Source organism: Ursus americanus, chromosome 22 (assembly GCF_024610735.1).
Source record: "Ursus americanus isolate L20-20 chromosome 22, mUrsAme1.1.p, whole genome shotgun sequence".
Taxonomy (NCBI): domain Eukaryota; kingdom Metazoa; phylum Chordata; class Mammalia; order Carnivora; family Ursidae; genus Ursus; species Ursus americanus.
Genome location: NC_142148.1, coordinates 27,405,387 through 27,432,034, shown reverse-complemented (window position 1 = coordinate 27,432,034; position 26,648 = coordinate 27,405,387). Strand labels below are relative to the sequence as shown.

General features: G+C 48.8%; 1 protein-coding gene across 1 annotated transcript; it reads left to right on the top strand.

Annotated features, from left to right (window-relative positions):
* Nucleotides 1–21,807, top strand: FKBP1A (FKBP prolyl isomerase 1A). The gene is made up of 5 exons (XM_045807720.2): nt 1–170; nt 266–313; nt 15,649–15,761; nt 18,647–18,811; nt 20,706–21,807. The coding sequence occupies exons 1-4, from the start codon at nt 134–136 to the stop codon at nt 18,773–18,775; spliced, it is 327 nt and encodes a 108-aa protein (XP_045663676.1). The 5' UTR covers nt 1–133; the 3' UTR covers nt 18,776–18,811; nt 20,706–21,807.
* The last annotated feature ends 4,841 nt before the right edge of the window (nt 21,808–26,648 follow it).

The following is a 26,648-nucleotide window of genomic DNA, read 5'->3' as shown; positions in this document are numbered from 1 at the left end:
AGGCTCCAAGGGCCGAGGCAGAGCCGGGGAAGCGCCGCCAGGTTTGCTGTCGGTCCACGCCGCCTGCCGCGCCGCCCGCCCGCCCGCGCGCCCAGCGTCCCCCGCCGCCGCCGCCGCCGCCGCCGCCACCGCCATGGGAGTGCAGGTGGAGACCATCTCTCCCGGAGACGGTGAGTAGGCGCGCTTGGCGGGCCCGAAGTACCCCCGCCGCCGCGCGCATCCGCTCACCGCTCCCGTCTGTCTGTCTGTCTGTCTGTCTCCTCAGGGCGCACCTTCCCGAAGCGCGGCCAGACCTGCGTGGTGCACTACACGGGTGAGTCGGCGGGCTTGCGGGGTGGGGGTGGGGGTCTCGGCTCGGGGCGGCGGGCCACGGCGGCCTGGGGGCAAAGGCCCGGGGCGTGGCGGCGGTGGAGCCCGCGTGGCCCAAGGCGGAGGCCTGGGCGGTGGCAGCGCCCCCGAGGGGGCGACCTCTGGCCTGCCAAACCCGGGACGGTCTGAGCCGGCGCTTTCGCGCTTCCAGAGCAGTCCTATGCCCAATTCACAGATGGGGAAACTTAGGCTTGGGGAGGTGAAGTTGCTGGCGCAAGGTCACAGGTTCCGGAACGGGCAGCGCCCTGGCCAGGGACCATCAGAAAGAATTTATACCATTTCTGTGTCCCGGGTGACACCCTGCGTCCCCTTCCGGCCCTCCCTTGGATGGAGATAAGCAGGGCGAGGTAATTTCCAGTCTTCGGAGCTTCCTCTTCCGAAGTCGGGATTCGTCCCTCCCTCGCGGCTGGAGAAACGGCCGGGTTCCTAAGGTGCTGCTTTGGCTCAGCCTGGTCTTGGAGGAGCTAGGTCCGCAGTTCTTTTTCCTCTTCTTACTTTTGAGCCACTTAAAAATCCAAGCCTCAGTGGCAGCGACGGCCCAGGCTGACTGAACATGTAATTTAGCCCCCCACCCCCAACCCTCCTAGGAGTAGAGACTTTCTCCTCCCCATTTTAAAGAGAAAGAAACTGAGGCCCAGTTTGAGTAACGAACAGTAATGCAAGCCAAAGGAGATTGTAGACCTTCTGCCAGAATTCAGACTTCAGAGTGGATGCCTTGAGACCATCTTTTACTCCATGCCCTTACAAGGTCCTCCTGGGTTGTATTGGGGAGGGGGTGGAGGCTGAGCAGGCGGAGACTCCGTGGCTGTGCGCTGGAGGGGGGGCGGTGATTGGTGTAGCCACAGTTGTTGATATGAATAACCTTCCCTCCCCCTCCTCCTTCCCCTTTCTCCCCCTTCCCACCCTTTCCTCTGTTCCTCCTCCCCCTTCCTCTGTTTCTTCTCCTTCCCTCCCTTTTCCTCTTTCTCCTCCTCCTCCTGGGTAGTAGGCTGTAGGCAGTTAGGACTAAGCTGCTCAGGGATGAGCTCTGCCCTTCTCTCCCAGATTATGGGGGGAGCCCCCTGTTAAGGGAAATGATTTTCATAGGGAAAGAGGAGAAAGGCACCTAACATCTCCCTTCCCATGCCCTTTTACTTACTTGGCTGTTTTGTTTCTCTGGCCCTTCTCCAGGGGCAGAAATGGGGGCAGGGGATGGAGGGAGTGAAGAACTAGAACCTTTTAAAAGGCTACCCAAGGAGGAAGTATTGAAACCCATCTTCATAGGGAACTTTCTCGTGCCTGTGAAATGAAACTGGAAAGTGCTTCTGACATTTTAAATGGCTGTCTCTGTAGGCGATGGTCAGCACCTGAGCCTAGGGGCTCTAATGGAGGAAAGCTTGTCCGTTTGGTTGCTTTTGATCAGGGGAGTGAAAAGAGTAAGCATAGCCTTTTACAGTGCTGGGGTGAGTGGGCAGTTCATTCAGTTCCCACAGCCAACTGGGGCAGACACTGGGACCCAGGTGATGAGGTGACTTTTCTCACCCCCATTTGATAAGTAGCCACGTTACGATAATTGGCTCTGTCTGACTCCCAAGTCTGTGCCCCTCATGCTCGGCTCACCCGTCTTCTGGTGCTGATGGCAGGATTGGATCCACAGCATGTAGGCAGAACCGTGTTTCGCTGTGCCTTTTGGTGAAACGTCCCCACACAGCATGTCTGGAGCCTTTCCTAAGAGAACAGATGGTCGTGGGACCCAGAACACCATCAGGGCTCCCAGTGCCTCTTCTCCAAGTCTGTGTTTTCCTTGAGGGTGGCACCCACCCACACGTTCCCAGAACAGCAGCAGGACCCTGGCGTGCATTGGGACAAAAGCTCTCTTTTTCATTTCATTTTTGATAAGCTCTACAAAGGCGCCTTAGTGAGAAGCCAGCTCTGCCTCTTGCTCACAGAATAGGCTGTTCTTGGGCAGGCGGCTTTGTTCCTGTGGGTCTTTGCCACCAGCCTCCCAGGAAGAACCTGTTTGAGACCTGTGGGGGCGTGAGAGGAATGGGTAGGCGCTTTGAGATTTCATCTGTAGCAGCAAAGGCTTTCAAGCCTGTGGGAACAGAATTCATCTTGAGGGAACGTGATGGGGGTGGGGGAGTACCATAAGGACTTGAGGGTCTTCAAAGGCAAGAAGCCCACTGGACCTCAAGAAGGGAGAAGAAATTCTCATAACACTCCTAGTTTTCGTCCCTGTTTTTCTCTGCCTGGCTGCGTCAGTGTTCCCTTGTCAGATTTCTTTTTCTCTGCCTTTCCAAGTGGTGGATGTTGGAAGTCCCCTGCGTGCCCTTCCACCCCCATGCCCAGTTTCTCACATTGCTTGGCTGTGTGACTCCAATGATTACACTTCCTAGGAGGGAGAATGTGATTGACCCAGGTTCGGGTCAGGCAGACACTGTTGATGCAGCCTGCTCTGGCCTGGTGTCGGCTGCTGCTGATTCTGGGGGTAGGTCCAAAGAAACAGCCGTGGAAGGAGGGTAGCCAAAATCCCCTCTCAGCCACTGGAGATATGCATAGCACAGACTGACTTTGACCACATGGACATTTTAAGTGCTGCTGGTGGCTGCCAGTCATAGCCTTGAGGCCACTCTCAAGGCTCCCTCTGGTGCCTTCTGTGGCCTCTAGCAGAGCACGGCACGCTCATGGCTTCAAAGAAAGGCCTGCATCACCTGTTTGTGGTGCCAGAAGGGAAAATGAAAACTTTGCTGTCACCAGCCAAGCACCTCCTAGTAGCATGACAGGCATTGAGGTGGGAGGAAGGAGGTGGAAGGATAACCTGCCAAGTATGTGCCTTCAGGATCAAGTGGATTCTCACAGCTCCCTTCTTGCGTCCGGTAGCTTCGTCTTCTTTACTGTTGAGCTTGTCCTGACACACAGCTAGGCTTATGTCCCTTTTGCTCATATCAGCAGGCTACATGCCTGCCATTGTCAGAGCAACTTCAAGTGGATTGAAGGAATTCTTTTTTTTATCCTCTTAAAAAGTAGTTGACATCTCATCCTTGGGATTGGGTTTAAGTTGTCAGTAGCCTGGCTTCTAAATGAGAAAAACCAGAGGTCCCTCAGCCCTACCTCCTCAGAAGGTCCACTTGGAGGGCAGCTGAGGTGGCCGTTCTTCTACAGGCCCGTCTCCAGCCTTTTGCTTTTCTTTAACTTCTGCTTCCCCTCTCCTGTCTGCTTTATTCCATCCAACCCCCGGCTGAGTGTTTCTTGGCTGATCTGATGGTGGGAGGAAGGCTCACCCCCAGGAGAGGCTCCTTAGATGGGTCCGGTCCCACGCCCGCCCTGCGGTGCCTTCAGTCAGAGAGGCTGTCACTGTTCAGGCAGCGCTGCACCAGGACCCTTTTCCTTCCTACAGCAGGTGTTTATCGAGCAGCAGCAGCAAGCCAGGCACTAGGGACACGGCCAGTGAACTACACGGGCAAAGACTTGATCTGGCGGGGCTTCCCCGGGGTGACGAGGCCTGTGGCTTGCAGGTGTAAACGTCAGGTGGCAAGAAGCGCTGTGGAGAGGTGACCGCAGAGTGCAGGCATGGGGAGGAGGTTGCTGCTTTTGGTGAGGGTGGTTGGCAAAGGCCTGTGACAAAATGTCATTTTAATACTTATCCAAAGGAGGTTGGGGAGCCAGCAGTGTGGCTGCCCAGGGGAAGAGTCTTCCAGGCAGAGGACCTGAGGCTGGGGCATGCTTGCTGTGTTTGGGGAACATCAAGGAGACCAGTGTGGCTGGACTGGATGGTGGGAGAGGAAAGCAGTGGGAGAAGGAGGCGATGGTGGAGCCTTGTAGGTTGCTAGAAAAGCATTGGCTTTCTCTCTGAGTGAGGCGGCTTCTGTGTGCCATCTGTAAATGGGAGTAACCGCCTGCTGGGGGTGAGTACGTTCACGGGGCTGCCTGTGTCCCAGGTACTGGGTGATGTATCCCCGCCCGTCCTTCGGCCAGCCAGCACCGCCTGAGATGCCTGGAGTGGGAGAGAGGTGTCAGCACTCAGCTTCTGGAGTGGTCCAGACTCACGCAGGACAGGGTTGGGGCCAAGACTCCAGCCTGCACTCCTTTACTCGTAGAGAAGTAGGCACTGATAAGAGAGACGGGTCTGAGTGAGGGTTCACGTTCAAGCAGGCCTACACATTACTCACAGAATAGAACATATTGGCTAAGAAAGTTGCAGCCGATCTGCTAATTGTACGTACTGAGGGAGGTTGTTAGCGTTTGTTTCCCTTCCCTTGTTTCTTGGTGGGCACGGGAGAGGCAGGGTTGGGCTATACCAGCCTGGCTGTGTAAGTCGAGGTGCCAGTCCTTTTTTTTTGTTGTTAGTTGAAGTATAGCTGACGGACATTTCATTGGTTTCGGGTGTGCAACACAGCGACTCCGCAAGCCTGCGCATTACACTGTGCCCCCACCAGGGTTACTGCCGTCGAGGGTGTCCGTTCTTTTTCTCCTCAAGTTTCCTGACCCTAATGGGGTTTTAACGTTTTGGAAATAGACCTCGCTGTGGAATCATTCTTTTCTTTCCTGTGGGATTGTGATTACCAACTTACACCGTCTCGCAGGTGCCCTGCTCTCTCCTTGCACGGGTAAGAGCAGAAGGTTCGCTTGGCTTAAATGCACTGAGGGCCCCGGAGCCCTCAGTGTGTGTGTGTAACTCTTACTTGTGAAGTTTTCAGACATAGAGAAAAGTCAGATAGCCCTGTGCCCACGACCTAGATTCTATGATGGTTGGCACGGAATAGACGCGGATGTGTGCATGGTCTCTGGGCTGCTCCTGAGTCACTTCGGCTGTAGACAGCATGACGCTTCACCTCGGAATACGCAAGCGTACTCTTAAAAGTGAGCATGATCTCCTTATCCTCCTGCTGGTCACGTCTAAGAAAACTTAAAATAATTTAGGAGTACTTGAAGTCCAATTCATCTCGAAACCACCCCAGATGTCATTAAAGTGGTTATTTTTTGGAAACCAGAATTCTTTTAAGGTTTACTCATGCAGTTGGGTATTGTGTCTACTATCAACCTCTAAGAGTCCTCACACTGGTTTTTTCCTTAATGACCCCGGGTTTTCCAAGACAGCAGGCTTGTTAGCTTTCTGAGTCCCCTCCGCCTGTCCCCTGGCTTGCTCCCAGGGGTGTTGGACTCCCGCTCCCGCCCGGGGCCGTCTTCCAGCGCTTCCTACGTGATGACGTGTGCTTCAGATCTTGGGGACCGTCCCTGTTTGTGATGCCGAATTTGATCTTTTCTGTGAAGAGACACTTTCCCCTTTGCGGTAAGCAAGCAATCTGTGGGGTTCTTGGGCCTCCTGCCCGTGCCTGGTCCTCATCCGTCCTCCACCTCTGGCATTGACGCCACTGATAATTCTTGCCGGAAGACACCATTTCATTGGCATTTACGGAGTGGCAGTTTTAGAATTCCTTTCTCCCTTCTGCATTTGTCAGCTGCCGTTCTATAAAATAGGGTAAAGCTTAATTCTTTTCCTTTAATTATCAAATTTTAAAGTGAGGAATTGGTTTTGTCATCTTCCCCAGTGGCGACGAATGACTCCCCCGCCCCCATCGACTAATTTTTTTGTTGTTCTTAGTATACTGTGGACTCAAATTTCTTCAGGGTTTAAAATCATTGATACTCATTATTCTTTTTGATATTCACATTGTCCCAGATTTGGCCAGTCGGAGCCCCTTTGGGCTTCCTCCAGTACCTTTTTGATATGCTTGCTCCCCTTATTCCTTAATCACTTCCCTTGGTTCCCCTACTCTGGTCCTGGCCGCAGTCATCTCTCCAGAGAGTTCTGATTCCTTTCAGTGGGTCTCATAGACTGTTTTTCCCCATTAACAGCTTTATTGGGTATAATTTATGTACCATAAAATTTACCCGTTCATCCCTAGGCTTTTTAACTTGAATGTTTTTGGTGGTTAAAACCTGATTCTGTGGGGCTCCTGGCAGTAGAGCGTGCGACTCTTAATCTTGGGGGTCGTGAGTTCAAGTCCCATGTTGAGTATGGAACCTACTTAAAAACAAACTGATTTTATGAAGCGCTCATGGGTTCATTGTATCTGAAAGTAGGGATCACTTGTCTGCCTTGGGATTTTCTCTAAAAATAGTATTGTCACCTGCTATTTCTCCTGGAAAAGGCCAGGGGTATTTTGGATAACTCAAGCGTGTACTATCGGGTTCTCCCGTTGGTGCTCAGGGTGATGTTTGTTTATTTTTATTTCTCTTTTTCCTCTCCTGTCCTTTTACGTACTGAAGAACTCACCTGAGTCCTTGTATTCCTTCCCTCGGTTCCCTTTAACTTTGGCCAGATAAATTCTAGCAGTGCAAAGACACTGAGGAGGAGGAAGGGGGAGGGAAATAATCCCGCTCCTGGGTGCTGCCGTCTCTGCTCTCATTGCCTTTATTCCTCCCCTCCCAGGAGCTCAGACCACCCTGGCCTGCCTTCAGTTCCTGACCCCCAAGCCCGTCCCGCCCAGGGAGCTCTCTGGCCCTGCGCTTAGGTGCCACCACTGCCACCCCTCCCCCCCACAGGCAGGCTCTTATCCATCACAGCTTACAGGGCACCCCTCAGTGAGTCTCCCCTGACTGACCCTTGGCTAAAGTGGTTCTTCACACGTGCAGATGACATGCACCTCTGATTCTCCAGCAGAGGGCCGGTCCATGTCCTTTGTGGCCTGCCTCACAGTCAGGCTGTGTACAGTTGCCCCCACTCTTTCCCCAGCGGACTGCAGGCCTCAGGAGACCAGACCCACGCTGGTGGTAGTCTCCAGGGTCTCTCCCCATCAGTTCCTGGCATGGAGTCACTCAGGTCATTTAGGACTCCAGCAGAGGTGGACAGGGCCCACATTCCTGTTATGTTTGGTATAATATTTCTGTTTCCTTTAAGTTAGAATAAGAATGAGAAAATGACATTTTGGACTTTGCCCCATCCCTGTGGATAAATAAAATTGTGGTTACTTCCTCTCACACCTGCTACACACAGGTCAGCACTCCAGGCCCTTCCTTTAGTCATTCAACAAATGTGTTAGGAGCTGAGGAAAGCCTTGGCCTTGCCCTTGAGGTGCTTACCTTAAGGGAGTGCCTTCTCCTGTGCCTACTTTTACAAGAGAAGTGCCTTGAGCAGTCCACACCTGCAGTAGAAGTGTACGTGGTCTTGGACGTGTATGGCTCAGGCTGGCAGGAGGAAGGAGCTGGCCAAGTGTGTGCAAAGGCCTGGAGGGGGAAAGGGTGCCTTTGCTTTTTCTACAAGTACTTACTGACCATCTGTTTTGTGCAAGGCACAGTTCTAAGCACTAAGAATATAGGAATGAAGAAGACATAAGAGGACAGTCCCTGTCCTTGTAGATCTTACACTGTAGTAGGAAAGACAGATAACAAATACTATTGATAAGCAAAAATACATTGTACATTAGCTAGTAAGTGCGAAGGAGGGGACAGGAGAAGGTTGAGATTTTAGATAGACCCAGGATGACTTCAGTGAGAAATTAGCATTTGAGACAAGACCTGAAGGAGGTAAGGGAGTAGTCCGTGTGACTGTCTGGTAAGAGCATTTCGGGCAGAGGGAACAATAGGGACAAAGGCTCTTGGGTGGGAGTGTCCCTGGTGTCTATAGAGAACAGAAGGAAACTGTTCTTGGAGTGGAGAAGTGTGAGAGTCATCAGAGATGAAGTCAGCCGGATGCCAGCGTGGGGTGGCAGGACGTCGTAGGCCATTTGTAGGACTTTGGATTCTGTTCTGAGTAAGATGGGGAGCCACGCAAGGGTCTGGAGCAGAGGAGTAATAGGGTCTGACTTGTATTTTAGAAGAATGTCCTTCTAGCTGCCACGCCAGGTTTAAACCGGAGGAGAAAGAGGGCAGAAGCAGGGACACCAGGGAGGGGATTATTATAATCATCTGGAGCCATGCCCCAGAACTCATGCCTTTACCCGTTATACCCCACAGCTTCCCGCCTCTGTGTTTTCTGGAAAACAGAAAAAAAAGAAAAGCTAAAGATCACGCATATTTCTACCATTACCAAATAGCCACTGTTAAGTATTGTTTTCCTTCTGTGCATCTCCCCCCCGCCCTGCCCCAGCCCCATGACATACAATGTGCCAGTCCTCCTATTTGTATTGTGATAAAGTGGGAAATGGAAAGGCATGCCCACAAGGTCATGCATTTTGGTTCGTGGTCTGGGATCCTGTGTGTTCTTCCCGTCATGGGACCTCCTGTGAAAATACACTTTTGTGGGGCGCCTGGGTGGCTCAGTCGTTAAGCATCTGCCTTCAGCTCAAGGCGTGATTCCAGGGTCCTGGGATTGAGCCCCGCATCGGGCTTGCTGCTCTGCTGGGAGCCTGCTTCTTCCTCTCCCACTCCCCCTGCTTGTGTTCCCACTCTGCTGGGAGCCTGCTTCTTCCTCTCCCACTCCCCCTGCTTGTGTTCCCTCTCTCGCTGGCTGTCTCTGTCAAACGAGTAAATAAAATCTTAAAAAAAAAAAAAAAAAGAAAGAAAGAAAATACACTTTTGGTCGTAGAATCGAAAAAGATTTAGCAAAAGGTTGGGAGCATTTCCAGATAAGAGACGGGATATGTTCTTGCACTGGGTTTGTGTGATGGGGAGGAGGAAGCTGGCTCCCTCTTTGGGTAGGCACTTGACCTTTGATCATACCACATGCATGGGGTTCTCAGAACTCCCAATTCAGGAAGGTTGCCCAGGGAGTGCAACCACAGAGGCCTGGAAATGGAGTGAAGACATAAGCTTTGGATTCATACATCTTAGCTACCACAGGATGGGGACAAGTGGATAGCTGATCATGAAAGTGACATGGCTTCTCTAAACATTTGATTTCATTTTATTTCAAATCCAAACATAAATCATTTGCTGAAGGCTCATGTCTTTCTTTTAGGAGGGCTCTTTTGGTAGAGTTTCCCATGAAAGTTCTTGCAAAAATCTAATTTTGTATTCTTTTAAAGTCAAAACAGTAAAGACTATTGTGAGGTCATATCAGTGCCAAACCTTTCTAGATTTTTTTTAAAGATTTGTTTATTTGAGAGAGAGAGAGAGAGGAGGGAGAGGCAGAGGGAGAAAGAGAGAAAATCCGCAAGTAGACTCCCTGCTGAGCATGGAGCCCAACGTGGGACTCAATCCCAGGACTCTTAAGACCATGACCTGAGCCGAAATTGAGTCCAACCTCAACCAGCTGAGCTACCCAGGCACCCCAGAAAGCTTTCTAGATTTTTAAGATTTCTTTCTTCAAACATACATTAGTCTCAACACACACACTTACTCACTAGCAGTATTTTTTGTGACTTGCCTTTGTTGTCTTTCCAAAGGGTCAGCTAGGACCACTTTTTCTGTCACACTCATTTTTCATTTCTTTACATACTATTTATGTTTTCTGTACTCAGTAAATGTAACTGACATCAATGAGTCTGAGAGTAAACATAGCTGACTGGCCCTTGGTAAGCATAAAATGCATGTGGGGAAGAAGAATTGGGGGTGACTAGAGACTGGGGACTGAAGGCTCCTTTGCTGTGCTGAGGCTGTGCAGGCTGTGGGAGTCTTTGGCGAGGCAGTTAGGTAACAGGCGGTTGAGGGAGCTTCTGTATACAGTGAGGAGGAAGGGCAACAGCCAAGCCTGGGTCAGTATGCCCATTTGCACCTGGATCAGTACACCCATGTGGGAATGTTCCAAGCGACTTCAAATGCAAATCTGCAGAAAAATTGGCGGCTTTCACTTTTGTTCCCCCTCTTCCATTCAACCGTTGTACTTTTTAAAAAGTTTTTTATATATTTATTTGACAATATATATTTTATATATATTTATCCCCCCCCCCCCCTGCTGAGCAGGGAGCCCAGTGCAGGGCTCGATCCCAGGACCCTGGATCATGACCTGAGCTGAAGGCAGACGCCCAACTGACTGAGCCACCCGGGCACCCCATCAACCATTGTACTTTTGTACTTAAGAAAATCCCTGTTGAGTTGAAAGCAGAAGTCCTTTCTCCCTCTTCCATCTGTAAATGGAAGGAGCTTTATTTTGTTTGGCAGTTTTGGAGTGTGGGATGTTCTGTTTTGTTGTCGTCGTTGTTGGGTTTAGGTTTGGGCTTTTTGTTTTTAATTTTAAGACTCTCTGTAGTTTGAACCCTATAAAATGCTGCCTGTGAAAACCACCTGCAAAGATTCCGTCAGCAACTGAAAACCACACTGTGAGTCATGAGCTTTAAGTGCCACAGGTGTGAAGCCCTCACTACAGGTCCTTCTGCGGTCACCCTCCCCACCCTGGAGAGGGTCCCGGGGGGCTCTACCTTCCATGACACACTGTTGCGTTATTAGTGAAATAATAACCCCGTGGTCCTCTTGAGTCTCCAGATCGTGGCCTTGGGTCTTCACCATCCTTCTGTGACTTGGGCCAAGTACCAGGAGCGTAGTCGAAGGGCACTTTGCTCAGCAGCCGCTGGCCAGGTCTGCCTTTGCTGGTTCCTTCTGAGCGAGCACACCCTGACACAGGCAAGCGGCAGGAACGAGCACGCTGCTGTGGGGGAGGTGAACTTGAGATTCTTCTCCACATCTTTTTTTTTTTTCAAGCCCTCCTCCCTCTCCAAGGATTTGAGTCTGGTTCTTCCCCAAAAGAACAGCTGAATCGTTTTGGGAGGCAGCTCAGATGAAGGTGACATCAGCAGTCTCGCAGCCAGAGGCTGCTTCACGGTCCCTCATGCAACCATAGCTTTTGCTCCTTTCATGGTCCTTGTGCTTTTAGCCAGAGACCCCCAAGTTTTCACATTTTTTTCTCACTGATGAGTAATTTAAAGGTGCCAGAAGTAAAAATTGTCATTCTGGGATTAGCCCCCAGATTCTTCCCTACCATCCAGGGAAGAGGTCTAAATATGGAAGCCTCATGCTTGTCCTGCTGGTTCTTAAGAATCGTGCAGGCGAAGCCAGTCTTAACAGCAGGCATGCGGGCGGCCAGCATGGCAGGTGCCAGGGGTTGAGCTGACTGCCGCAGGGACGTAGGACTCTGAGGCCAGGTCTGTGACCTCAAGCTGTGTTCAGTCAGGAGAGACAAAACAGTCATTCTCGAAATGGAGAATACGGAGCTGTCCCAGGCTGTCTGCAGGTCGTGAGGCACCGTCAGTGCTGCAAATAGAGGGCCATGCTGGTGATGGGTTTTGCTAAGAGTGGCCTCTGGAGCGTCGAGTATCAGCTGTCGTGTCTGAGCTTAACCTCAGTTGCCTTCTCTGATCAGAGTGTGCTTTCTCTAGGAAATGATGGCACTGGCTTGGCAGGTGGTTTTGCTGTTCAAGGGCTCCAGGTCCTGGCACACAGATGTCCAGAGTTCAGACGGGAGCCGCGGCTGAGACGTGCTGGGCCGCCTGCTTTACTTGCCCCCTCCCTTGACAGGAGGTTCCTCACCACCCACTGCCAGGTTGGCTGTAGGAGGGAAATGCATGTAGGATTTTAGTGAATCTCACTTTTTTCACTTTAAAAAAAACCCCAGTTTTGTAGAGGCATAACCCACATCCAGTAAACCGCTCATGTTTAATGGGTCCAATTTCGTAAGTTTTGATATGTCTCTTTGTTATCCTTTGAAACCTCCTGTTTCTATCCCCAACAACCTATGGCCTGCTTTTCTGTCAGCAGAGTTTGTGTTTTCTAAAATTGCATATACGTTGAGTTGTACCGTGTATAGACCCGTGTCTGGCTTCTTTTGCTCAGCATAATTATTTCGAGATCATTATGTTGTTCCGTGTTATCAGAGGTTCATTCTTTTTTATTGCTGAGTAGTTTCCTGTTGTATGCATGTACTTGTGTATCCATTCACCAGTTGGCAGATGTTTGGGTTGTTCCAGTTTTTGGCTTTTCCAAGTGAGCCTGCTGTGAACATCAGTGTGTTAGTCTTTCTGCGTGGCTGTCGTTTCTCCTGGGTATTTATCCAGGATAAGTAGAATGGTCAGGTCATATGGGAGGTATATGTTTAACTTAGATGGCCAACCTGTTCTCTTTCCAGAGTGGTCGTTCCATTTTATATTCCCGTCAGCAGTATGTAAGAATTCCAGTTCCTCCACACCCTTACCAGTGCGTGATATGATCAGTCTTCTTAGTGGTACTCATCCTAGTAAGTAGTAGTTGTATCTCCTAGTGCTTTTAATATGCGTTCTTATAATGACTAATCACGGTAAGCATCTTTTCACGTGCTTACTTGCCACTTGTGTATTTTTTTTCAGTGAAGTATCTGTTCAGATCTTTTGCCCTTTTTTAATTGAGCTGTTTGTTTTCTTACTGTTGAGTTTTGAGAGCTCTTTATATATTCTGGTCGCAAGTTCTTTTTCAGATATGTGCTTTGCAAAGATTTTATCCCAGTCTATGGCTTGAGTTTTCATTCTCTTAAAAGTATTTTTCAAAGTGCAGAAGTTTTTAGTTTTGATGAAGTTCAGTTTATCCTTTTATGGATTGTGCTTTTTGGCCTCATATCTAAGAAATCTTTGCCTAACCCACAGGCACAGAGATTGTGACTAACCCACGGGCACAGAGATTATTTCCCTGTGTTGTCTTCTAGAAGTTTTATAGGTTTGTTTGCATTTAGGTCTGTTATCCATTCTGGGTTGATACTTGATTATGATGTAAAGTATAGGTCCAAGTTTTTACTTTTTGTCTGTGGGTGTCCAGTTGTTCCAGCCCAATGTGGTTTTCGTGTCTGGAAGTTTGGTTTGAATTTTACCGTCCTTACGTCTCTGTCAGTTTTGGGGTAGTTTCAGTTGATTGATTAGTCTCCTCATTATGGGTCGTGTCTTCCCTCCTGCTTGCATGCTTGGTAATTTTGGGTGCTTGACATGGTGAATTTTACCTTTTGGGGTGCTGGATATTTTTATTCCTATAAATCTTCTTGAGCTTTGTCCTGGGAAGCACTTAAGTTATTTGGAAACAGTTTGATCCTTTTGGGTCTTGCTTTTATGATTTGTTAGGTGGGTCTGGAGCAGTGTTCAGTTTAGGGCTGATTATTCCCCACTACTGAGATGAGATCTGGGTATCCTACCCAGTGCCCTCATAAACCAGGATTTTCTCTAGGCATAGTGGAACAGTCACTGATCCCAGCTCTGTGTAAGCGCTGGGCACTGTTCCTTCTAATTTTGGAGAGTTCTTTTCCTTGCCTTAAGTAGTTTCCTCAAACACACGCGCTGATTAGTATTCTGCTGAATACTCAAGAGGGACCCTCTGCAAATATCCAGGATTTCACTCTACACCTCTCTCCTTCCTGGTTTATGTCCTTTGGACTCAGCTGCCTTGAGCTCCATCCAGGTCCCTCTCCCTGGAAACGACCAAGGGTGTAAGCTGGGCAGGCATTGGGCTTGCCTTGTTAGTTTCCCCTCAGGGATCACTCTCCCTTATTGCTGTGTCCAGTGTCTTAAAAACTACATTTTAGCTATTGTCTGTGTTGCTTCTCTGTCTCTACTCTCTTTTTATGGTAGGGGTTTTGTTTTGTGTTTTATTTGGTGCTTTTTTGTTTTTGCCTTTTGCTAGAGCCAGGCCCCACTACCCACTGACTCTGACCATTTGTAGGTTAACTAAGCCTTAGAGTTGGTTTCCATATTTTTGTTTTAAGCAGGCCCCGGGTGGGTGGATGGAAAGGCTCTCTGCGTGGTACAAGAAAGGATTCTGAGAATCCGGACTGCTCATTGCCTACTCTCACCCTTAATGCAGGGTTCAAGTAGGTTGGGTTCAGTGTATACAGTACAGCTCGTAGGGGATGGACTACCATGAGAGTTGTGGAGGGCGGACACCTGTTTTTCTCCCAGCTGATCATTTATAGGAAGCTACTCAAGTCCTGCCATTTGTCATTTCTTTTATCAGGCCATGATTGTATTCTGGTGAAGAGATGGGGTCCAAGTACACCCCAGCTTGCTAGTTCTGGGGCACCAGTTCCTGGCTCTGCACTGACTTGGCGCAGGGGTGGATTGCCACCCTCCTGTCTGCCTCTCGGTCCTCAGCCCCCGGCTCCAGACTTCAGGCGGCGTCAGCACCCACTCTGTCAGGACATCTGTCTGCCTTCCTGCTCTGTTAGGACAGCAGTTCCGGTCCCTGCCACTGCCCATTTCCTATTTCGTCAAAGTTCGGCTAGTCTGGTGGCTCTGATAAAGCTCTCAATTGATCTCTGCTTCCCCATCCCACTTACAAGCGTTGACATTGTTTTTTACATTGGGGTTTATGTTAGGATTTCCCTCCTCCTCTACAAACATCCGAACCCAACAGAATTCTGTGTTTTGCTGGGTCTTCCGAGTGATACCTAGAGCCATAGTGGGCACCCACCCGCGGACTCCCGTGAAATCTGCTCTGTGTTAGTTCTATGTCGAAAATTGGCTAACCCCTTCCAGTCTGGGATGGTGGCTTGAAGTTCAGGACTGCAGTGACGGCTATCTCATTGGCTGACTCTGGCTGCCAGAGAAACCACTGCGATGGTCCTTTGTGAACGAGGAGTGGCAGGTGTCTGTTCGTGTGCCGCTCACCCTCTGGCATCTCCATCTCCGCAAGTCCCCCTTTTGGTAGAGGCTGCCACTGTGGTTTGTCTGGCTTCTGGGACACTGGAGTCATTCGAACATGACTTTTGGATTTATCGTCTAGCTTTACTACTTCGGCAGGTTGCTTCACTTCCCTCTGCGTCACTTCCTTCCTCTGTGAAATGGGGACAGTGCTGGGGGAGGAGGGAGTAGATTTATGTAGGAAAGTCCCTGACTCCGAGTGGGAGCCCTGCCCCACAGTTCTGCTGGCGTTGTCAGGAGTTCCCCGCTGAGAGGTTCTCAGTGTCTTCTCTGTCGCCACTTCTCCAAGTCTCTGACACCAACTAGTGTCCTCCAGTTCAGTTCGGTTCTGACACTACCACGTTTCTGTAAAAGGGGATGGGTGAACTGAGGAAGGCCTCTTGCTTCTGGACTGCATATGACTGCCAGCCCTAGCATATGCCTGAAGGGCCCACAGTTACTGTTAGTCTGGGAGCATGCTGGAAATTGATGTCGGGAGCGTGGACACCTCCCCATTCTCAGACCAGGGTAACAGGTGACTGCCGCTGGTGGTCAGCTCACTGCTTGGAGTCGGGAAGAACATTCATAGCCCCAGGGCAGAGGGACTATCCCAACTCTGTAGAGGCCCACTGAGGACACAGGAAATCCTCCCTGGACACCGCACTTCCTCAGGCCTCCGGCAGCCCCGCCAGGCCCTTCAGCACCGGCGTCCGGGATGGGCACTCTACTGCCGGCTTCTGACTCGCCTCATGTCATCACTCCTTGTTGCTCATGTTACAACTGCCCTTTTTCACAGGGATGCTTGAAGATGGAAAGAAATTTGATTCCTCCCGGGACAGAAACAAGCCCTTTAAGTTTATGCTAGGCAAGCAGGAGGTGATCCGAGGCTGGGAAGAAGGGGTTGCCCAGGTATGCTCTCGTTTGTTTTGTTTCGTTTCCTAGTGTCTACCTTTTAAATGATGCTTATGGGTAGGACATTCGTATGGTTCAAAAATCAAAAAAAGGTGTGAGTGGAAAATTTCACTTCCATCCCACCCCATCTTGCCAGTCCCCTCACCCCTAGCAACTCATGGTAATTTTTTTTGGGGGGGGGGTAGAGTTTTCTTAAGCATTATACGAAAACATACTTTTTCTTTCTTCTTCTTTTTTTTTTTTTTTTTTTTTGCTGTAGACACACACAGTGTTCTGCACTTTGCTTTTTCATTTAATCTTTCACACTTTATTTATCCGGACATAAAAGAAGAGGAAACTCTCTTCCCACATTCCCTTAGGTGAGGTGTATTTTATTTATTTGATCAGTGCAGTACCCTGTTGATGGTCATTTCCAGTATTTTCTATTATGAACATTGCTACAGTGATTAATCTCGTGTGGACTTAATTTTACATTTGTGTCCGTGTTGCCACAGGCAGATTCTCAGGAGGGGTGAGTAGTTCACTGGCTCTGCGCACTGTATTTTGACATATTGCCAAGTCGCCATCCGTAGGGATTACACTGAGTCGCCACCAGCGGGCTGTGTGAGGGTGCCTGTCTTCTCCCAGCCCCGCCAGCAGTATGTCATTCAGCTTTTGGATTCAGGACCATACAATGAGTGAAAAATGTTATCTTGGTGTGGTTTTAATTTGCATTTGTCTTATTATTGGCCATGTTGTGTCAGACCCCTTCTGAGAGGTCATAGTCATGGAGAGGGTCATTTTGTTTGTCTTGAGTCTGTTTCCTCAGCCCTCCCTCCCCATTTGTGTAAACAGCTTTTGTTCCCAGTGGACAACAGGGGACCCCAGGGGTGCCAGATTTCAGTTGGCTTCTAGCCTTCCATCAAGCCCAGCAGGTTTTTTTCCCAGCCCTAACCAGGTTCCAGCGTCCTGAGACACAGGGAGCTTTATAGTCAGCCTTGCGTGATGGGTAATTAGTCTGTTTCCCTCTCACCGAAGAGAATTGAGATATAACCAAAGTGGAGAGAAAGTGGAGTGTCTTTCCCTTTTCCAGAATACATGTTGCTCTACTTCCTCTATAAACCATCACCGATTTATCTCCAAGTGAGCTGCTCAACTTGCAGAAACTTGAAGCCATCCCACTCCCAAGTGTCTCGATTTCTGTCCCTGCAGGGTAGAGGGTTGGCAGTGCAAGAACGAGAGGATCTTTTGGTTCGCTTCCCTTTGGAGACCTCGGTCCCCACTGCCTGCGTCTGGCTGGCTCTGGGTCTGTAGCTCATCTCCCACGACCGTGCCAACCACTGTCCACACCACAACCATCTTCTGTGGCTGTTCCGGCAGTGGGACAATAACTGTGTTGTGTTCCAAGAGCCGTGGCTGCCACCGAGATCGTGTTATCAGCCTATTTTACATCCCAGGCTTGGCGAGGCCTGACCAGTGTTCAGGAGATGCCAAGTCTCCCCCTGGACCCAGTGTGCTTGGGGGTCAGTCACAGGCCTGTCACTTGTGAAAAGTCTGGGTGGTTTGAGACCTGCACAGCGCATCTTTGAAACTCCACAGGGTATTTCTTTGAGTGGGTTAGAAGCACAGGAAGAAGGGAGGGGTTGTCTTGCGCCCCCTTTCCCTTTCTTTTGATATTGTTGTTGTCTTGCTCTTACCTGCTTATAAGTCCGCAGTCCTGCCACAGGTACTGTTTGGGCCGCTTGCTTTTTTCCCCTCTGTGTCTCGGCCGTCTTTCCGTGTTAGTGCATTTAAGGCCACTGTGTCCTTTTAGTGGCTGACGCACGGGGCCAGTGTGCCTGCGAAACCCCTCCTTGAAACGGGCATTTGGGTTGTTAGCAGAAGATTCTGGAAGTGGAATTGCTGAGTAAAAGGATGTGACTGTTTTGAATTTCATGAGATTAAGCCATATGCTTTTAACTGCCCTTTACCACCCTGGGCCAGCACGTCCCGGTTTCTGAAAGGAGATGTGAGGAGCACGGGTTGGGAGTCGTGTTGGAGTGTGAGCGCAGCCTGCGGCTCCATCTCAGTCGCTGTCTCTGGGGCTGGGTCAGGGAGCCAGGAGCGCACACCGGGAGGCTGAGCAGAATGCTGACAGGACCACAGACAGCGGAGAGCCTGCTCGCCGTTCAGAAAATATATATTGACACTTATTTATGTATTTGACTTGGAAATGGAAAAGTGCAAACTGTATTACAAAGTGAAAAACTTGCCTCCACCCTGGCCACCGTACTCTGTTCTTCCGGTGGGAGAATGCTGGTATTATTTGTGTCCTTCCAAAGGTATTTTCTGTTTATCTAGGCAAGGTGCAAATATATAAATATTTCCTTTTCTTTTCCACACAAATGGTAGCCTACTATACATGCTACTTTGTAAAATCATGTCCTTTTTGAAGTTTTTCTATATGAGTGTTAAGTATAAAATATAGAAAGTACAGAAAAGTAGACTACCCCAAATATTACTTTGTGTGTTTTCTCTTAAAACAGAGTTTTGGTCAAAATGCTCCTTTTTTAAGAACGTAGATGCCACTTAACAAGTGCTTTGAGTGACAGGCCACCGAAGGCCCAAGGGGCGGCACGGGCACAGTGCTGGCTGCCCAGAGTCAGGTCAGTGAGGCCTGCACTGAGAGGTGCATGTCGTCTTCCATTGGGCCTCTCAGCGCCAGACGCAGGGATCGTGCAGCCCGACGGCCAGCCTCCATGTTCTGCACCGGGAGGTCCTGGCCCCCAGGCAGCCACACGGTCACTGGCATGTTCGAGTTCCGTGATGCTGGCTAAGGGACACCCCGATAAACAGCCCTGCTTCTTAACAGAGACAGTTGGGGAGTGTGTTTGCTTGAGTCTTTCTTTTTGTTCTTTTCACAGATGAGTGTGGGTCAGAGAGCCAAACTGACCATCTCCCCAGACTATGCCTACGGTGCTACTGGGCACCCAGGCATCATCCCGCCAAATGCCACTCTCGTCTTTGACGTGGAGCTTCTGAAACTGGAATGACAGGAATGGCCTCCTCCCTGAGCTCCCCATTCTTGGGTAAGGAATTGAATGCTGAAGGGCCTTTTCCTACCTTTGTACTTCCCATGTTACACCCAGTGCTTGGTGGGTAACAGAACCAAAAATGCCACGGGTTTTTTTCCCCCTACATTCTTGCTCTATTGGGTAACATTTCGGTTTTAATTATTAGTGTACATCTTGAATGCGGAAGTTGGTTACCCTGTGGAAAGGGATGGCATATGTTCTCCAACAAACTCTTTGGGATGGGGCAGCTGATAGTAGCTGCTTAAATGAAAGATGTTTTTATATTTAACTTAGAAACTAAAACTGAGTTGGGAACCGGAAATGTGGCCACATTTAGAATGCCAGCATTTTAGTTCTTCAGAAGCAAGACTGTTGAGGACTGCTCACCCCGTCCTAGTGCATGCAGCCCCCTTGCCACGTAGAGTGAGGCCACTGCCTGTTAGAGGGTGTAAGAGAGGCACTGTCACCTGGGCCGGCTGCCTTAGGGTCAAGCCCGGGACACTGGAGCACACAGGCCCGCTTACTTTCCGTGGCTGGAAAGGTGAGGCCAGGGGGTGCTTGTGAAGTGTAGAGGTGCTGTCAGTCCTAAGAAGGGATCTGAGGGGTTGATCAGCCTTGCTGTGTAACAGGTAAGGGAACTGAGGTCTGGAGAGAAAGATTGAGGTCACTTCCAGGCAGTGGCAGACAAAGACCAGAACCTCTCTCCTGCTTCCCCTTCCTGGACTTGCTTTCCTTCCTTTTACCCTCATCTCTAGGAAACCAAACTCAGTGTCTTTAATGGCTCATAACTTTTCATGTGGGTATCAGAATCATAAAACACACAAATGCTGCCATCTTCTTTCCACTTGGCCCCAGACCTCTAGGTTTGCCTGCCTTCTGGCCCTGGAACCAGAGGACCACAACCAGGGGCTGGATGAGAATGCTTTTGTTTGAAAGCCGTCACAGGTGGCTGCCAGCCTGTTGCTTCTGGTCTAACCCTGTCCTGCTGTGGGCTTCTTTAAGTACAAGGGCTTTTTAAATTCTTAGCTATTTTCATTCTCTGTGGTTTGAGCTCTACATGCGTAGGTCAGGTTTGATGACCCTTGCTTCTCTACTTGTCATTCTTACCAGGAGGGAACTCTTGACATTTTACAGAGCCTCTTTGCTGAAAGGTCTACACCTAGTCCAAACCCTCTTTCCTGTTCTTTAAGATCTGAAGCCTCTGGACATAAAAGTATTTGAAGGGAGCCTTGGAATTATCCTGATTTGGGTACAGGCGTTCTGTAAAAAGGAAGGGAGAGAGGGCTACGAGTCACCCTGGCCTAAGCCTCCCACCACGCCGCTGAAGAACACCTCAAAACTCCTCGCACAGGTCTTAAAGGAAAGCCCAAGGGCAGACCTAGAAAGTTGAGGGTTTGAGTAAATGAGTAAAGACCACAGACACTTTCTAAATCTCTTCAACCTGAGGTTTGTACCAACTTAGTGCCGCGCACACGAAAGTCACGTAGGAAGCCTATTCGAAGACTCTCCTGATGCCCCGGTCACACCTTGGACAGTTAACCACAATTACTGGGAGTGGGAGCCCAAGTATGGCAAGTTTTTAAAGCCCCCAAGTGATTGCTTTACGCAGCCAAGTTGGGAGACCCACTGATAATGGGGAACTGTGCCGTCACTGCTCTCCTCAGCAAGGTAGATGTAACCTTAGGTGAAAAAAACCCACTACCAATTTAGGCAAGAAGGAAACTGCTCGCCTGGGAAGCCAGCTCGAGCCCAGCAGGCTCTCCCCAGCAGGAGCAGAAGTGGCTTCTTCCAGGTGGGACCTTGCAGCTCCTGGGGAAGGGGCGTGGTGTGGCAGACAGCCCGTGTCTGTCCCCGCCGCGCACGTGGAGCGCCGTGTTGCTGGAACTGATGGACTTTCTGTTCCCGACAGATGCGCCATGGAGGGGTGTGGCGCCTCCAGACGCGCCCGCGCAAGTCCGTATGGAGCTTTTCCTGATGTTCCACTACACTCTTTGTATAAACATCGACCCCGACTGAATGTGTTCTGTCACCTGGCTTTGCTCTTTCCCTTTCTCCTCGGATGTGTGTTGACCTGAACTATATGCCATAAACCTCAAGTTACTCATTTTATTTCGTTTTTGTTTTGGGGTGAAGGTTCAGTTTCAGTCTTTTGGATCTAGGTTTCCACTTAAGTATTAGTCAAGTATTAACAGCACAAGTAAGGGGCTAACCTTAGAATAGGAATTGGTGTGGGGGGGGGGATGCAAGAATCTTTATTTTATTTTATTTTTTTTGGATGAAATTTTTATCTATTATATATTAAACATTCTTGCTGCTGCGCTGCAAAGCCATAGCAGATTCGAGGCGCTGTCGAGGGCCGAATTACTCTCCCAGGTGAGAGATGCCCTTGGGTTGAATTAAAAGCCCTACCTAAAACTGAAGTGGGGAGGGGGAGAGCCTTTGCCTCCACTGCCCCCGCCCCAGCCTCCCCTTAAACCCTCTGCCTTTTGAAAGCAGATCGTTCTCACTGCGACGTTGGACACTACAGGTATCCGTCCCCAGGCCAGCAGGGACCTCCGAAGCCTTCTTCGTGGCCTGGCTTCCCCCCCACCCCCCCATCCTGTGGTTTTTCTAACGGTTCTTCAGGACTTTTGTAATCTCATAGCTATCCAAGCTCCACTTCCCAAATTTTAAGAACTTTAATCAAAAGTTTAAATCGAAGGTGCTGTTTGTAGACACTGAACACCCGATGAGAGCCCAGCCATCACGACAAACCCTTGAGTGTTGTCTTGAGAAAACGATGCTGGTCGTCACAGCTACAGCGTCTCCTGGTTTTTGATGTTCGGCTCCCCCTGCTGATATCAGAGTTTCCTGGCTTTTCCTCCTACCCCTCTCACCCCTTTGCTGTCCTGTGTAGTGATTTGGTGAGAGAAATTATTGCCGCCTACCCCCCCGACCCTGACCTCCCCGCACTACGTATGAGTTTCAAGTTTTATTATTGCAATAAAAGTGCTTTATGCTGGCTTTTCTCAGCTCTGTGTGATAGTGATTACTTTCAGGTGCCTCCTGGGCCATTCGGTACAGGGGGGTGGGGTCGGGGCTGTGCCAGGGGGGCTCTCGTATTGGAGACTGTGTCTTGGCAAAAGAACTGCAGCAGGAGCACCCTTCCCTGTTGGCCCCTCTGGGGGGTTGGGGGCTGGTCGGTTTGCATCTTCACTGGTGAAGGAATCATCAGGGAGCCCCTCCCTCCCCTCCTCGCCCATCGTCAGAGTTTTTTTGAATATGTGTTCTGGGTAGAGCGTTCTGCTGGGTTCTCTGGAGTTACCAAGAGGTGGGAGATGCAACCAGCTCTCAGGAAATGAGTCACCACCCAGTTGGAGATGTGCTGCAGCAAATTGGTGGAGGGTTACGAAGGGATGATTGGGGTTTTAAATCGGTGTTCCTTGGTGACATTGGTGTAGAAGTTCTTTGTCATGTGGGCAGGCTAGTTGATTCCAGTAGCTTCTCTGGTCCCCACCCTGTGTGTGTGCTAGCAATACTCCCCTCCTCCCTTGGGATGGAGACTATCAGTAATACTCCTGTACCTGTCGGAACACAGTCCATCCCTATGTATTACTTTAAGTCACTGGAGCAATATTTCAGGGTCATAGCTTGTTTTTTCCAAAATTCCCTTATAAAAATTGTCAGTGAATGAAAGATTTTTATAGTGAACACTTGTATACCCAACACCTAGATTCTACCATAACATGTTTCTGTACCTATTTATCACATATTTATCCATCCCTCTATGAATCCATCCTTTTATATCACATTTCAGAATGGCAGACATCACTACCATTCCCTCTAAATACTTATTACAATTTCGTATTTGTTTATACTCTTGTACCCGACAACACTGTCAAGATACAGACTATGACCACCATCTCAGAAAATTCCTTTATGCCCTTTCTCAGTCCCCACTCTACCCCCACAGGCAACAATCGTTTTATTTTCCTCCTGTGTATTGCCTGTTACTTCTGAATTAAATCTAAATGAGACCCTGTACTGGGTGCTCTTGCATTCAGCACTCAGTGTGATACCTTCACGCAGAAACACAGGGATGCCGTTCTCACTGAACTTCAAGTTAGGCAGGACTGTGACTAGGTTACAAGGTGAAGGGACTTTGCAGATGTGATTATGCTATGGACCCTGAAGTGGGGAGATTACCATGAATTATATGGGTAGGTAGGTCCAGTATAATCACGAGAGTCCTTAGGAGTCAGGGGAAAAACATCTGAAGATGCCTTGCTTGCTGGCTTTGAGGATGGAAGAAGGGACTAGAAGCCAAGAGCTGTCGTGGCCTCTAGAAACTGGAAAACACAAGGAAATATTTCTCCTCTGGGGCCTCTGGAAGGAACCAGCCTGGCTAACACTTTGGTTTTAGCCCGACGAGACCCATTTTGGACTTCTAACCTCCAGAACTAAGATGATAAATGTGTATTGTTTTTAAGCCACTAACTTTGTGGTAGTTTGTTACAGCAAGAAGAGGAAACTAATAGGGAGCCTTTGTTTCTCTTTAATTAAAAAAAAATTTTTTTTTTAAATATTTTTAAGGGGCACCTGGATGGCTCAGTTGGCTAAGCATCTGACCCTTTTTTTTTTTTTTTTAAGATTTTATTTATTTATTGGACAGAGAGAGACACAGTGAGAGAGGGAACACCAGCAGGGGGAGTGGGAGAGGGAGAAGCAGGCTTCCTGCTGAGCAGGAAGCCCGATGTGGGGCTTGATCCCAGGACCCTGGGACCATGACCTGAACCGAAGGCAGACGCTTACAATGACTGAGCCATCCAGGCGCCCCTAAGCATCTGACTCTTGATTTCAGCTCAGGGTCCTGGGATCGAGCCCTGCATCGGGCTCCACGCAGAGCGCAGAGCCCACTTAAGATTCTCCCCCTGCCCCTCCCCCTGCTCGCTCGTGCACACACTCTGTCTCTGTCACTCAAATAAATAAATAAAATCTTCAAAAAAAAGATTTTAGTACTGGGGATGATCTTTACATCCATCATGGGGCTCAAACTCACAACCATGAGATCAAGAGTTACATGCCCTACCTCCTGAGCCAGCCAGGAGCCCCTCTCTTAGTTTTAATGTGTAACAGTTTTTTGTTTGTTTTTTAAGATTTATTTATTCATTTTAGAGAGAGAGCACAAGCGGGAGGGGCAGAGGGAGAGCAGAGAGAATACCCAGCAGACTGCACACTGAGCCTGGAGCCTGACACAGGGCTCGATCCCACAACCCCGAGATCACAACCTGAGCCAAAACGAAGAGTCCACTGCTTAACTGACTGCGCCACGCAGGCGCCCTGCTGGATGGTCTTTATAACTATGTTGAAGAGGGCTATAAGTAAGATCAAATGAATGTACGAAATTTACTTAACCACCTTGCTAAAGGATAATTTTTCTTTTTTTAGAAAGTAAAATCGTGACTCAAATACAAAGCGAACACGTTAAAGATTTTATTTAACTTGTTCATTAATGAGAGAACAAGTAAGATGTTTTAATTGGTTCAAAGGAGAATCCAAAGAACAAATAAAAATATAATTAGCTCATTGGGGCGCCTGGGTAGCGCAGTCGTTAAAGCGTCTGCCTTCGGCTCAGGGCGTGATCCCGGCGTTCCGGGATCGAGTCCCACATCAGGCTCCTCCGCTATGAGCCTGCTTCTTCCTCTCCCACTCCCCCTGCTGTGTTCCCTCTCTCGCTGGCTGTCTCTCTGTCACATAAATAAATAAAATCTTTAAAAATATATATATATATAATTAGCTCAGTAAGAATGCTGAAAAATTTGCTTGGTAGATATATAACTGGCAAAATTAGCCAATATCCACAGAGTAATAATCAGTTACATTTAGGACTTTACAGGGTGCAGTTTGCATATGTATGGACACGAATCACCTACATGATGTGTTTCCCTCAGTTTACATCATTATAAAGTAGCTTAAAGTGTGTGGGGGCTAGATAAAACAGTCCCAGTGGGACAGGGGGACCTGTTTCAAAGTCTTTCACAGTGTTTCCTGATGCCCTGTAGTTGGATACTTGGGGAATGCCAATTCTTTGCTTTTATTAGAACAAAAAGCCAATACGTCTTTGCATGTGTTAATTTTTTTCTTTCCTAAATACCCTGATTCTATAGGATAACATACTAGAAGCGGGATTGTAGGGTCAAAAGAGATTTTGACTTTCAATTCACATTGCCAAGTTGTATGAACCTTTTTCTCACACATGGAAAACAAACCTGACCCATGTCCTGCCGCAGAAAATACCACTTCTATGGGCTATTAAAAAAAACCTCAAACTTTCTTTTCCAGATGCCCCCCCACCCACCCACTTTTCCCTTATGTTCACTAGCGAGACTGAATCTGTGGAGAACTGACTGGTTTGAACCAATCGAGGACTCTCCCAGTACTGGGGAGGGGCTTAGGCACCCCTGAAGCCCAGAGCCCTTGAGCCCCATAACAGGGTCAGGTTCTATTAAAGAAGCAAGGGTATCCTTGGGCCTGGCTAGAACTGGTTTATGTTTCTACTGACTGTATTTTCATTGTTCTCCTTGTTTTATTTTTGAGAAGCATGGTGGTTGTATTCACAGTCGTAGGATTCAGGAAAACTTCTGATTCTGCTTCTGACCATTGCTGACTAAGGCTTAAACACCAAATGACACGGTTTCTATGGTTTTCCATTCATTGAATGGACTTGGGGTGGGGACCATGGGTGGTGGGTCAAAGTTCAACTCTAAAATTATAATTATTTTAAATGTAATGATCATATGAGAAACTTTCTGTAGGAAAGCAGCCACCCCTCCCCCATTAACCATTAACCATGATGACCGTTTGACTACAAGTAAGCATCCTGTCGACCCCCGACTTGTTCCAGGAAATGGCTGGCCAGAGAAAACCCTCCGCCCTTTCCTCTTTTGAAATGTCCCCAAACTGCTCACTTGCCCCCTTGCCGCTAACCAAGGATGGCCAAATGTATTGGAAGACCCATGAGTCTCCCTCACTCCACTAATCCTAACCTTGTGGAATGGTTTTCACTGAGACAGCGTTTCCTTTTTGCTCAATGAAATGTACTCCCTGACACCTTTGAACCCCTGCAGGGTGATGGCAGAAGGGTTCTCTTGCTGCAAGTTTATGAATAAACAAGTTTTGTTAATATTGTTTTGGACCTAGATTTGTCTTTGACACGTGGGATGTGTGTCTATAAGCATACTGCCCTGAACGCGTGCCTGCTTCCTGGATATATGTGGGTTCACTCTGATTGACCGTGTTGGACTGCAGTGGTCTCTTAGATGCCATAGGTTAGGGGTTCTCATTCAACCCTCTAATTAAATTCAGTGAATTAATGAGGGACAGCTGACACCAAAATGGATTAAAATAAAAATGCCAAGGGCAGCACTCCCCTGGCGTCTGCCCAGAGTGTGTCTGATGAGTTCCTCTGAGTTCCCTGAGTTCCATGAATGCACAGGGCAGATTGATGACGGACCCATCAGAGGCTGGGCTTGCTGCAGCAGCTGCCCCGCAGGGCACACAGGAAAGCAGCTGTCAGCTTTATTAGGAAGGTAGAAGTATTTGCCAGTGGGTATGTAGAACGGGTACAGTATTGGATCCGTGTGCTAATTACCACTGTAGTTTGCCTATTTTAAAATTAATTCATACATTTCTGAAGGCAGTACATGCCCAAGATTTAGGGAAATAAATTCAGTTAACCACAGGGTGTATTTATGGTATGCCAGCCCCATGATTAATGATTTTCTAGGTGTCAGGAGTAAATACAGGATAGGACCAAGAAAGGCACTGCTGGCAAGGACTTAAAATTCTAACAGAGACCCCAAAAATAAATAAT

What these genes read in the sequence shown, in the direction of transcription:
- FKBP1A (XM_045807720.2), top strand. Translation starts at nt 134, where the DNA reads ATGGGAGTGCAGGTGGAGACCATCTCTCCCGGAGACG. An exon ending in CTGCGTGGTGCACTACACGG is followed by an intron (nt 314 to 15,648) that starts GTGAGTCGGCGG and finishes CCTTTTTCACAG; the next exon opens with GGATGCTTGAAGATGGAAAG. An exon ending in GGGAAGAAGGGGTTGCCCAG is followed by an intron (nt 15,762 to 18,646) that starts GTATGCTCTCGT and finishes TTCTTTTCACAG; the next exon opens with ATGAGTGTGGGTCAGAGAGC.